Source organism: Odontomachus brunneus, unplaced genomic scaffold (genome assembly GCF_010583005.1).
Source record: "Odontomachus brunneus isolate Ranch 3 - 2012 unplaced genomic scaffold, Obru_v1 Obru_scaffold_181, whole genome shotgun sequence".
Taxonomy (NCBI): domain Eukaryota; kingdom Metazoa; phylum Arthropoda; class Insecta; order Hymenoptera; family Formicidae; genus Odontomachus; species Odontomachus brunneus.
The window spans coordinates 625,420-639,624 of record NW_022639631.1 but is presented as its reverse complement, the minus strand read 5'-3'; the positions used below and the strand labels follow the sequence as shown (position 1 = coordinate 639,624).

At 32.7% G+C, this 14,205-nt stretch overlaps 1 protein-coding gene and 1 pseudogene across 2 annotated transcripts; both read right to left on the bottom strand.

Moving 5' to 3' along the window:
• Positions 1-2,433, bottom strand: part of LOC116851617 — a 7,419-nt pseudogene extending 4,986 nt beyond the window's left edge.
• A 7,602-nt stretch (positions 2,434-10,035) lies between these two features.
• LOC116851616 lies at positions 10,036-12,154 on the bottom strand. 2 transcript variants are annotated; one of them, XM_032831213.1, is made up of 2 exons: positions 11,231-12,154; positions 10,036-11,078 (listed from the first exon to the last, which is right to left on the bottom strand). In XM_032831213.1, exons 1-2 carry the CDS (start codon positions 11,683-11,685, stop codon positions 10,793-10,795), a joined length of 741 nt encoding a protein of 246 aa, XP_032687104.1. In that variant the 5' UTR covers positions 11,686-12,154; the 3' UTR covers positions 10,036-10,792. The 2 variants fall into 2 exon arrangements, with proteins under 2 accessions (XP_032687104.1, XP_032687105.1); XM_032831214.1 differs by having other exon boundaries at positions 10,036-11,299; positions 11,395-12,154.
• Positions 12,155-14,205: the final 2,051 nt, after the last annotated feature.

Sequence of the window (14,205 nt, the reverse complement as noted above, 5' to 3'; positions counted from 1 at the left end):
ATATTGTGAATACTCTTTGGAATGTTTAATATTATAATGTCTGTGAAGAAAATATTTTTTAACAATGGATGGCTGATAACCATACAGAAGACAGGTGGTTTTATTATAAATGTCTGCAAAAAAGATTTCTTCCCACATCTTATCAAATCTTAATGCATTTTTCTGCTTACTATCCATTCTTAGAAGAAAAATAGAATAATACAAGCAAGGAAAGAAAAATAATATTAAATTGTATAATATATTCCACACACACGCACATGCACCACAAACACACATGCACCACAAATACATAAACACTTCACTTTGTTAAGGATTACCAGTCAATTCACACTTACATTTTGCACTGCCGTAGTTTGTATTATCAAAGCACTCTATCACTAATTAAAATAATAGCTTTTTTTAAAGTATTAATATCCAAATCTCAGTAAGCTCGCATGAGACCTTTAACGCGCAACCGTGTCTTTAAATTTCACGAAATTGTATCAGGCGTGAACGTCTGTTACTAATTGATGTTCAATTGTTTTCTATCCTCCACTATTTCGTAACGGTACATAGTCAGAAGCCAGACGTTCGCTTTCAAGGACTCGTGTGAGCTTACTGAGATTTGAATATTAATACTTTAAAAAGAGCTATTAGTTTAATTAGTGATAGAGTGCTTTGATAATACAAACTACGGCAGTGCAAAATGTAAGTGTGAATTGACTGGTGATCCTTAACAAAGTGAAGTGTTTATGTGTTTGTGGTGCATGTGCGTGTGTGTGGAATATATTATACAATTTAATATTATTTTTCTTTCCTTGCTTATATTATCCTATTTTTCTTCTAAGCATGGATAGTAAGCAGAGAAATGCACTAAAATTTGATAAGATGTGGGAAGAAATCTTTTTTGCAGACATTTATAATAAAACCACCTATCTTCTGTATGGTTATCAGCCATCCATTATTAAAAAATATTTTCTTCACATACATTATAATATTAAACATTCCAAAGAGTATTCACAATATGTAGACGAGGAGAAAAACAATTTAATTGAAGGATTAAAATTAATTTATCAAGAAGGCAGTAGTTCGACTTCTATCGCGATATTTTTTAAAAGTTTCTCTCAAAATTTAGTAATCGATTTGTAATGAAATTTAGTAATTCGATTTGTTTAATTTGGATTTTCTTGGATTTTTTAATTTTTTTTTTGTTGGATTAATCATTATAACATTTTGTTAAAAATGTAAAAGTAATTATCACTGGTTCACTACATTACATCAATATTCATCGCATATCGAATGTTGCATTGTTTCAATATCTATCAGCAAATTATCGAATAATCAACAAGTAAAAATTATATAACTATTATTTGATGTTTGCTAGATATGTTATAATATACTGTGAACACTATAAGGATACATTATATATGCATTAATCGTAAGAATATCTTTGGAGTCATTGGGAATCGTCGCGTGCCGCTCGATCGTCAGGTTAAGTAACACTTTAACGGAGTCAGGACATGATTTGGTGACCGGTGGTATATCGCTTGGGATCGAAATTATCGCAGGAGGATTCACGAAAGTTTGGAATGTGTTGACAACTTTCGATATATCTAGTAGTTTATGAGACATGAGAAAATTAGGAATATAAGTATATTTTTGTAAACATTATGATTTTCTCATTTTTCACCTTTGCATAATAATTCTCAGTATTTGATTACTATCAATATTTAACAGTGATTTTATTATCAGTATTCACCAGAAATTAAGTACTGGCCAAAAAATGACTGAATTACTGGTATTATTTAATCACTAATAATTTTTCAGTATTTCTTAGTATGATATTTCTATAAGGGTGCGACATAATGAATATTTTTCTCATTAAACTCAGTAAGGAAGTTACATTAATGTTACCTTAAAGAATCTGGAGTGGCTAGTCTCAATGTCAATAGAAACTGCTTGCGTGGGCAAACCACGAGTGTTCCAAATATGTTCTCTTTAATTTTGGTTCAATAACAGACAAGATGTAATTAAAAGTTTCCGTCACACATCCTAAAACACACATTAATTGCTTTTTATATTTTGCGTTTTCTACTCAAAATAATATGTTGTAAATACAATAGAAAGTTCTATTTAAAATCACATGAAGATAACTTAAAAAAAAAATCATTTATATTATGTTATTTATATTATAATACCTGAAATGAGTCTTAAATTGTTGGTCAGTAAACGTTGGTATTATTAGTTCCACATAGTTTTAAACTCTAGGCACATTTTTTTGTTTCTTCAATAAAATTTCTAAAATTTCTAATTCGTCGTCACTTTCAGATGATGATGTATCGATTATTTCACGCACTGTATTTACTACAATCGCTAATATTGCGTCTCTTCGAATTTGCATCATTGTTATAATTAAAGTTTAATTTTCTCTTTCTCTTTTTATGGTTGCAAACCTAACTCTGACGGCCTTTTCACCACTTCTGTTCTGAGGGAATAATATACTAGGTTACAGGTTGGAAATTAAAGTTTAATTCCCTTATAGAAATATCATACTAAGAATCATTGATTAATTACTTATTTTCAGTATTAAAAGTACAGTATTTAGTAATATTCTATGATTCAAATACAGCTTTTAGTACAATGCATGATCTGTCACGATGATATAACAGCAGAAATATGGTAAAAATAAAACATAGCTCATTATAAGTTTGTAATTGCAGAAATGTAGCAGAATCAGTGCATGATATGTTATCACTATCTGATGTGTGCGTGTAGCAAAACCACAATAAAAAAAAAGTAAATAGTGTTTTTTTACAATTTATTATATTAAAATTAATTCTAGTCATTTTTAAAATTTTTGTTCCATTATATTTAGTAAATGGAGATATAGAAGTAACTAAAAATTAAAATTATTATTAAGATTATTACATAAATATCATTAAGATAACTCATTGTTTAAAAAAACACTATTCGCTATTTTTTCTGTTGTGGTTCTGCCATTAAGTCGTAATAGCATATCGTGCATAGATTCGTCCACATTTGTGCGGCTACAAACTTATGTACAGGGTGCGGCGCCAAAATCCGGACAAATTATACATTTTTTCCAAACATATTTTTTATTGCAAAAACGAAAAAATTTACAAAATTTTTTTAACCACATTGTTTGTAAGGCTATAAAGAACATATTTACTCAATATATCCCCCGCTTGCTTGAATGACCGCCTCCATCCCTTATAGAAATATCATATTAAGAATCATTGATAATTACTTATTTTCAGTATTAAAAATGCTGGATAATAAGTAATTATCAATGATTCTTAGTATGATATTTCTATAAGGAATTCTCGGTCTGAAGCGTGCGCAGGCGCGCTTTAATATCACGGTCCATATCGGTGAATGCCGCTTCAATAGCGGCAATAGCTCTCAATGATGCGACGTTTGGATGTCTGGACTTGTTCGTGACCCTTTTAACTACGCTCCATACATAGAAATTCAAAGGATTCAAATCTGGGCTGTTGGGAGGCCAGAATTCTTTCGACCAAAACATGTCGACGTTGTCCGACAACCAATTTTGCACCAAATGACTTGTGTAGGCGGGCGCATCGTCCTGCTGGAAAACATACGGCTTTCCAGACGACACAGTTTCCATCCACTACATTTGTCAGAACACGCAAATAAACTTCTTTTGTGACATTTTCCCCTTTGTTAAAGAAATGCAGTGGCATGACATCACCCTCACTGGATACAACACCTAGCACGTGAACATTCGCCAGAAATTCTTCTCCGACTCATTGTACTTTGCGATGACATCATACACAGTTGATCTCGGGTACCCGAAGAACCGAATGATTTCTGTCGCTGAGCGCCCAGCGCGAACACTTTCGATAATCGCGTCTCTTCGGTTATACTCCGCACTTGGTTTCAACATTGCGACTGTTTCGAGGTTATGATGGTTTAGTACATGCATCAAGCTATTTGAACGCTAATCGCGACATCTACCAGTGGTATAGAACGGCGAGAATTTCAAATTGAATTTTGTCCGAATTTTGGCGCGCCCCCCTGTATTAATATTTTCATTTAATATGTTAAATTTATTAAATGCAGCATAACCCAATATCCAAACTCAATATTATTACATAAGTAATCATAAAAACTCTTGCACATTTAGATAAACATATATTTTAAATATGATATATATATATATATATATATATATATATATATATATATATATATATATAATAGTATTAAATGACACAGTAACATAGTATGAAAAATAATAATAATAAAAATATTAATTGATACAGTTTGTTTCGAGAATAGTCGGAAAATTTTCCTATTATTTTAATAAATAAATTTTTCAATATAAATTAATAAATGGCTACATAATTAATGTAACAGTTGTTACAAACTTTATCTACATATCAATGTAATGATGAGTTAAAATTCCTGTCTCACACCGCGGAACTCTTGATGACAGAGATCAGAACCAAAAAACATACTCAAAGTTATTAAAAAATACATTGTAACAAAAATACACTGAAATTAATTGAAACTTATTATATCCATAAAATGAGAGTTGTAATCTGTTGAATATTTTTGTAAAATATTCTTAAAGTTCACTTTAACAATCAATAAAAAATCGTAAAATTAACGTGATATGAATTTTTTTTTAACCTATCTTATAAGTTTTGTTAACTTTTGGCTATGTATTGATTATTTGAAAACAAAATGTTTTGATTATTTTATAAAAGTGCACAGTCCTGCATCTGAGTATAACAAAAAGTTTTCTCGTTTCTGATTAAAAATAAAAGTAAAATAAGTTTTCACGTTATTTATCAAAATAGCCGCGATAAGGAAATAGGACCTTTAGGTAATTAATGCAGGTCGCATTAATTATCTCATATTTGAATAATAGAATCGCATTTGGATAACGGTCTTGCATTCCGATATTGGTATGACTTTTGATTAGTGATATTCAAATTGTATTTTGATAACAGCGTTGTATGTTGTATCTGGATAACGGCATCATATTAGGATAACGGTGTGTCATTCGGATAATGGCGGTGCATTTGCAGAATGATGTCATATTTGAATAATAGTGTTAGTTTTAGATAGCGGCGTAATGTTTCGATAATGGCATTAAGTCAGCGTAATTTGAAATTATACACATATGTAAATACATATTTCATTTATTACATGTTAAATTTATTAGTAAAATATAAATTAAGTAACGATTTCGTGATATTAATGTCGAAAAGGTTACACATGTTTCTTAAATTTATGGAGAAAATAGTAGGAATTTTACTTGGTTAAATATAGTTGCCACAACAAAATTACAGAATTGTATATACTTAGGCAGAACGGAGAGTTGCGATAATTAAAATAAAATCAAAATAATGACATGTTGATTGCAAACACTAATTTTTTGATCATAATATCACCATTTTCTTGTTATTATCACGTTATTGTGACTTTTTATTCTACTCGGGTAATTGCATATCATTTTTCACGAATTGTATATAATTATATATATAATTCCCACATAGCAAAATATTCTAAATATATTATGGGGATATTCTAAAGATGTTGCGATATTTGTAGAATGTTCCACTCATACAGCACAGAAGTTTCAAAAAGCTTTCAGAAAGGTTTCCGAAACATAACATCTTTCTGAGATCTTTATGAAAACTTTCTGAAATCTTTTTCAAACTTTTGTGCTGTATGGGCAATTATATATTTTAAACATTTCTGCTGCCTGGGTTATTTTTTCCCGGAAACTTACTTTTAAAGTATTTATAACATTTCATTTTCACGTTCTGTAATATTGAGCCGAGGCTCATTTTCTACATTTGAATCATTCCAAAAATATCGGGCTGCTCTTGCTTGTCGCTCTCAGTTGTACAATATACGGTACTTGTACGATGTCGCTATTTGGCAGAACGCAAAACTTCTCTGGCTATATTTTGAAATTCAGCTCTAGTCGGCTTATAGAAATAATTATTATTACACACAGAATCTGAAAAGGTACATATATACACTAAAAGCACATGAAATATATAAAAACATATATAAATAATATTTTATAAATATATATAAAGAAATGTCTCTTTGGGGCTACAAGAAATTATACATTTATTTAACGCTTGTTTCAATCCCCCAGATACTCGTACATACCATCTTAGATTATAATGTCAGAAGCGAAAAATTCTTATATGTTATTTTCAAATAGAAATATATTTATATGAAAGAACATTTTATATTATTTTAGTATTCTTGTAAAATGCTACGAAAATTTTTATCCCTTTATAGTTAATAATGAACTATAAAATTTATATCATGTAAAAAGGTAGATTAAAAACGAAGATTGCATATCTACCCTTATAGAAATATCATACTAAGAATCATTGATAATTATTTATTTTCAGTATTAAAAATACTGGATAATAAGTAATTATCAATGATTCTTAGTATGATATTTCTATAAGGGTAAAGAATAGAAATTCGAAAAATATTTATTCCATTATTACATTTATTTTCGAACATATAATTCTTTCTTTCTTTTTTATATCTCTAAACCTGTTCTTTTGTATATATTGTAACGCTTCTCTCGCGGCTCGTGCAGCCGGTTTCACTAATCGAGTGCAGCGACATAAAATGATGTTTTCTTCGCGCCTCGGCGACCGTTCGGCAGATCCGGCGAGACCCGACAGCTCACACGAACAAAACAAAGCTCTAGATGGGCGCCAGGTACGGCGGTCCGTACCCACTAAATAAGTCTCAACACTAAGTATTACTCTAAGCGGTGGTCTCGCCGACGAGGACAACCGGCCCTCCGCCCGAACGGCTCGCTCGCACGTCCGGCAGCTCAGCCCTGCTCTCGGTAGAGGGGCTGGTTCACGCGATGTCGGAAGTATTAGTAGTTGGCGGGTGCTGAAATAATGAAGGCGGATGTTCTCGCTTCGAATTTTATTCGACGGTAGCTAATTACAATGACGGAATGTTTTGCCCGCGTTCACACGACAACAACTCGCGAAATTCCGTAATTCGGCAGCGATTCTTACTAACACAATATAAATATCCTTGCTCGCGGTCGCGATGCTGGTCCTCGACAGCTTCGATTTTCGAGTCGTGACCACGAAGGTCACGACAGCCACGTAGGCTTTCGGCGGTGTGTTCGCTCGATCTCTCGCGCACGACGGACAATCGACAGCTCGCCGGTCGGGTTTTACCATAGACATATATAACTAGACTGCGCATGCTACGCTGGCCGTTAAAGCAATGAAGTGAGATAGAAAATGGCTCGGAGGATCTCTTTCTCTCTCGCACAGTAAGAAAAATGGGGGAAGCTGGATGAGAGTTGCAGGGGAACCAACGCAAGCCTCCCATTAATACTCCCCTCCCTTGCTAACCTCATGCGTATGTTTTGCCAGCGCAAGTTCAATTCTCGACAAATACATTTTTTTTTATTTATTATTTTAATACTACCTTTGGACTCGCTGATTATTGAAAACAATTACAGCTGTTAATTACATGAAGAATGATTTTAAAAAAAGTGAAAACTGAAAAAATTATACCATTTATTAAAAATGAATAATTTATTTGAAATTTTGCTTTTTCAGTATAAAATTAAAAACATTTTCTTCATATCTTGCAATACATATTGAAACGGGTTATTTTTTTAAAGGTAAAAAAATCTGAAAAAAATTGAAAATAAATAACCGATTAATGGTTGAGGGCGTGGAGAAGACATGCCGGAAAGAAAAAGCTTTGAAATTATTCTCACATGTACCAACTGATCTCGTCATCAACTTTTTAGCAAAGAAAAAAGCTCGAGATTACGTAAAAATTAAACGGAGTGTACTTTGATTTTTTTTTCTTTTTTTTCTCGATAAAATCATTATCTTGCTTTATGAAGATTGCTGAGAGCTCACAAATTAAAGTTTAGTTTAAAACCTCCTATGATTACGAAATGTTTAAAAAATAAGTTTTTTAAAATAAGTAATATAATTTATTGATTTTTGAAAATAACAAGTCTATTATGAAATGTTCGAATACGTTTAATTTTATCTTGCCTAGATTTTCCTTCATGAAATAACCGAATTCGAAAATATTTATCTAAAATATTATTAATTAAATCAATTTTGTGATTTTTCTCTACAGATATTTCTATAAGATCGTCCATGTTTTTAAACAAATGCAATGTGAGTAATGATTTCCTGGCATGTATCATTAAAATATTCATAACATTATTTATTACAACATTTGTCATGCTTCTCAAAACTTTTTCCGCCGTTTTACAAATAATAATAACGTCATTACTCGGAAATAATAATCCTTTTATGTTGCTATTTGTTTCATTTTGCCGGTCGCATGTCTCTATTCTATTTTTAATTCTAATAAGATCGCACGAAATGTTATCTTGTTCTAAGCTATCTAAACAAACTTGACATTTTAGACTTTTTTTTAAGCTTCTTACAATGGAGCCAGCAATGTAAGTTACTACGTCATTTTGGTAGTCATTCCAACACCAACCATTGCTATCAATATAGTCGTGATCAAAAGACGTATTAATAATTTCAATTGCAGAATCTTTACAATTATTAGAAATTTTCAAAATATCTACTTTTTCTATAACTTGGCAGTTACCTTCGTGTGGAACAATTGCATTAATGTGAGAAACGATTTTTTTGTACGCACTTCTAAATTGGTAGCATGTTGGATTGTTGTTGAATCCACCCATTTTCCTAATCAATGAGAAAAAAGTTTCCAAGTGGTCCTGAGATAGTTTGTACGTTAATAGGTAATTCATTAAATTATTTGTTGTCACATAGTCAAAAAGATTCAAACAATTTTTCATAGCTATTACAAAACCCCAGAAGCCTGTTTTATTTTTACTAGCGAGGATCGGTTTAGTTTCACCTTTAATAATAATTTTCAATGTGGAAATATAATCAATGAAATGACAAATTTTTTTACGTAATTTTTCAACAATGCTCATTACGAAGCACTGTTGACTTTCGTTTTTTCCATATTTTCTCCTTGAATTTAAAATATCGAAAATATCGTTCATCACTAGGCAAAATTTCGCCGTTGCACTAGCGTTTTTGAAATCATTCGGATATTTTAATTGTAAATATTGTAGAGCATGAGCTACTCGTGTGCTTAACGTCTGCGCTGCAAGTTTGACCTTCATTTTTTCATTGTAAAACTCAACATGTTGGCGGCGTATCTTTGTACCTACATGTATTTTTTCTGCCTCTTGCCAATCCACTAATTTTACAATAAAGTTCCAATCTATTATCTGATTATCGCTGTCAATAATTCGATATTTTGCTACTGTATTTCGTATTAGCTTCAACATATGACAAGCATCTGGAATTACGAAGATTGGCTCATTGTGTACTGGATGTTTAAAAAAACAGTCATTTCCATCCATACTCAAATTTGCACCCAGCTTCTGTACCATTGTGATGTTTGAGGGAGCCCCATCAAATGTTAAAGATCTTATATCACTTATACCGTTTTCATGCAAAGATGTTAAAATTTCATTGATAATATTTGCTCTTGAGTCACTGCATAGACCGTTAATAAAATAGTAGGCGATAGGTGTTTTGAAGTGGCCGTTTAAACAAACAAGCATGAAAACCAATGCATACGAAGCTTGGGAGTTTTCTTGTGCTTTTCCACTCCAAGATCCGATGTCCACTGTTCCATGCCATACATTATTCCGAAATTCCAATTGTTTCTTAATTGACATTTCATCGACTTGCAAGCCGAACTGCAAATCTTTTCCTTTCTCTCTTTCTTCATCAATAATATTTTTTAAACTGTCGAGAATAGGTTTTCCTATTCCTGGGCTTAGATCAACAGTTGTGAACCACCTCCTGATCGTTTGAGGATGAGGCAAGGAGTGAAGGAATTCTTCCCTAACGTATTTATAAGCACTAGAGGAGTAATACAACAGAGTGCAGGAAAATTGTTTCAGTGCTGGAGAAAAGCTTTTTTGTTTTTTATTTAAAAGTTTGTTAATAATTTCAGAGACTGCTGGAGAGGAACATATCTAGGAAAAAGAGAAATGGAAGAAAATATTAACGTAAATGAAATTATTATGAAAAACATTATATTGATGTAAAAATTGTTATTAATTTTATAAGTTGTTATGTATTATCATACACAGAGCAGTTACTTAGTTGGTACTTAATTTTATTTTTTCATTCTATATAGGACAAACAATTTTATAATAGTTAAAAAAAATTCATAAAAAAAATTATTTAAAATTACTTACATATTAACTTGCCTTCTTTTGAAATAAAAATTTATGTAATTTAGAAGTTAAGAGCTTCATTTCAAGTGTTTGAAAGTAGTGAATGCTTTAAATTCTTTGGACAAAAAAATTATAAACGCTACTTAATTATAATTTAATTTAATTTACACATTTCCTATGTTTACGAGAAAACAATATTTGTATTATATATAAATCTGGAAAAATATGTGATTACATTAGATTCGCTGGTTAAAAATAACTTACAAAAATAAGTATCAAAATAAGTGTAAAAATAAAATAATAATTACAATCTCTGTGCTTTTTACAAGTTAAATATTTCTATCAAAAAATAAAATAAAATAGGTAATACATATTTAAGTCTCACTATTAGAAATATTTGCTGTTAGGGCTGAATATATTTTCATTCATCAATTTAATAATAACGCTAAACTTCATACACAAGAAATTGAAGCAAACAAGGTACTATTTCATGTATTCAATTTGTTGTTTATAAACTGCATAGTTGACTATTGTTACATTTTCACATCATTTATCCTCACTGAGTAACGTACTTACATTCAAAGCATCAGAAGCTTCATTAAAAAGGAGACCATTCTTTTTAAGGTGATTGTACATATCTTGTACATTAGAGATTTTTTTTTTTAATCTATTTATAGACTGCTTACATATTTTTTTATGTTTCAGCATTTCTTCACGAAAATCACTGAAAATTTCAAAACTTCTATCAGATGTAAAATCTTCCCTTTTCAAATCTCCTATGTACCGTGCTATACACAATCTTTTAACATTTTCATTCGTATGACTAGATGTCCTGCAATTTTTTATATAAACTTAATTATTACATAGCTAATGATATGAATACAAATAATAAATATAAAAAATCAGTAAAAAATAACCATCAATACACAAATTTGCAAACTACTACTAACATACATACATAAATATTACTTTGATATCAAATACCTTTTTAAAGAGGTGACGTGATGTATACTTTCAATTTCCGTTGCACTTGATTTATTGTCTTTCTTACACCTAGAAATGTTCAATGTTTCAGTGCTACTTTGTACAGTCAACATATTTTTTTCATTACTAACATTGGTATCTTTATTATTACCAATGTTAATTACATTTTCAAATACTCCTAAGGAAGATAATGTATTGTCTAAAACTTGAGTAAATGTCGGTGTTTGACCAACTGTATCTTGCATATCATTGACCATGTTCACTGCATTTTCATCAGGATTCATTTTTGAAGATGATTCCTTGTCAACATCACATAATTCTGCAAATGGTACAGCTGCATCATGTAAAAATCTTTTTATAGAAGCTCCAATAGTTTTGTACACAAAATCGGATTCATTAAAATGTTTACTGCACACAGAACTGTGTAAGCTTACTGGATGTCCTATTACATCCATCCATTCCCGTTTTTTTTCTTCATTTTTTGGTAAACTGTAAAAAATTTTTGGGTTATGTTATTGGTGCAAATATACATACAAACTATTTGTATATATACGTATATATATACATATATAAATTAAATTTACTAACCTATGAAAAGATACATTGCTGATTTGACCTGATGTCACTTTGCACATACAACAATATCTAACCATCTTTATATTTTATTAAATAAATATATCAATTACAGCGCTTTTCTTATAGTAGTTACAGAATGTTGTCTGCTTCGCTCCTGCTGCTACTGAAGTCTTGAGGGGAAAAGAGTTCACTTCCCCCTCTACGGGTGATTTAGAGTGAGACAGAGATCCTCCCGATATTGCTTTCTCTTTTTAAATGTTTGCTTCAACGGCTAGCATAGCATGCGCAGTCTAGTTATATACGTCTATGGGTTTTACACTATGCGCGGAGCTTCTCCTTTCGCAAGAGGAACGCGAACCCTGGCCCTCGCCCAGGATGGACGGCCGAGCTCCCGTTCCCCGACGCCGCACCGCTCTGCGACACTAATCACTAAAAATCGTTCTCCGTGGAACGGACTCACCAAACGGCGGAGCGGGGCAGTCGACAACGAGCAGCGGCGGTCCCCTCTGGGTTCACAAAATAGTTCCGCGCGTGCGGTAGCGGCCTTACAGATGCGGAGGTCAGGTCGTCTTTAGTCGTCAGCTCTATGGATGGCACGTCCTTCACACTCGCTAGGCACAGCTCACAGGAAAAGCTCTCGAGCTATCGTTGGGACCTCGTTTTATCTCAGGTTTGAATTGCTTGTTCCGACAGCTATCGGCCGTTGATTGGCCGATTTGCAGGATGGAATCCCCCGTTATTCGGCCGTTGTTTTGCATTAGCTGTTATTTACAAGCTAGATCTTTCAGGCCGGTCGGTCTTTCCGACCTTGGAGCTTCGTCTTATCGGCAGCCGTTGTTTCTTCAGTCATCGAGCCTCGCGGCGCCTTCGCCTGGCTCGGAGGACGCTCCGGGTCGCGGAGGACGTGCTTGTCGGACTCGCCCTGGTAGCAGCTGTCCTCCGCTCGTCCGCGGTGTCCGTCGACTCCGTCCCAGCGGCTCCCTTGCGGCAGCTCAGGACTAATCCACCTCGGCAGCTCTCTCTCTCTCTCTCTCTGCGCTCTCCTCGTTAGCAGGGGTCTTCGGCTAAAACAGGCCTCCTTAGAACGAATTCACTGTCGGTCCTTACTTGCTAATAATAATTAGGAAGCGATTCACCTGAGATTTTTGGTCCGTCCGATGCTCCTGAGCCTGACTTCTCTCTCCCTCGGCGGCAGCAGATCTTCCCTGAAGTCCTCTTCCTCCTGACCCGACCTCTCGTCACCCGCACTCTTATTCTATACACAAAATTCGGGCCAAAACGCAGGCTCGCGTCCTATTCGCCTTACCGTTAGGACGCGACATCCACCTGCAGCCGGGAAGCCCGCTTTCGGCTTCCTCACGACTTTCCGAGTGACGGACAATAACAAAAAATCGTCACGTCACAATATTTACTTCATAAAAATATTACATATTAACTTTTTACATGAAAAATTTTTTTATTCATATTTATATGGACTTGTGTGTATGTGTGTGCGCACCTATCAATATCAATGTTGTTGACCTATATCTGTCATATAATTGTGGATAACGTTGTTTTTGTTTAACGTTTTACGTTTAACGTTTTACTTCAAATAATTAAAAAAATATTAATTTCCGCGTGAATATTTCCAAATATTATTATCTCTTTTGTTGCGAAAGTCAACAAATTCGGCTCTTATAGTATCTGTTATTGTTATTTTAAATTTATTTGAAAATGTGTTTAATTACAATGTGTTGTTTCATTTTCTGAAAATGGGTTTAATTAAAATGTTTAATTTTCTGCAAGTGGCATGTTAAAAGATAGTGTGTTATAAATATTTATAGTTATTATTAATATACTAGACCTATCTAACAAGTAACACTACCCAAATGTAAATCACCGATTTTGATAATTTTTGAATATGTTGTAGTAGACGTAAAAATAAGACATACGTATTTTTTTTTATCGGCGGAAAACCATATTTACACCCCTTTGGATTTATGGGTATCGATTTAATTGTTTTGTATGTATGGATTTAGTATTTTCGGCCCGAACCAAATAAAATAGTTGCATCATCAAGAGATATGAAAAATGAAAAATTTTCGACTCGGTTCGATCATTTTTAAGGGGTAAACCACCCCCTGTATTTGAAACAAAAATTTAAAAAAATGCCCAGATAATTGCAAATTTTATTCAAAAATTTTGAAAAAAATATATGTTACACTCGCATCCAAAACAAAAGTGAGACTGTTTGAGGATTTAAGGGTGACCACCCTTTTATCGAATTTCTTACGTAACATTTAAATTTATCCCGAAATAATGGTAAACAGTTTCATTTATCGTCAAATTAATTAATATTAACAAATTAGACTGATCAACCCTTCAATTCTATAAGGGGGTGAGGGAAAACCTACCCTTAA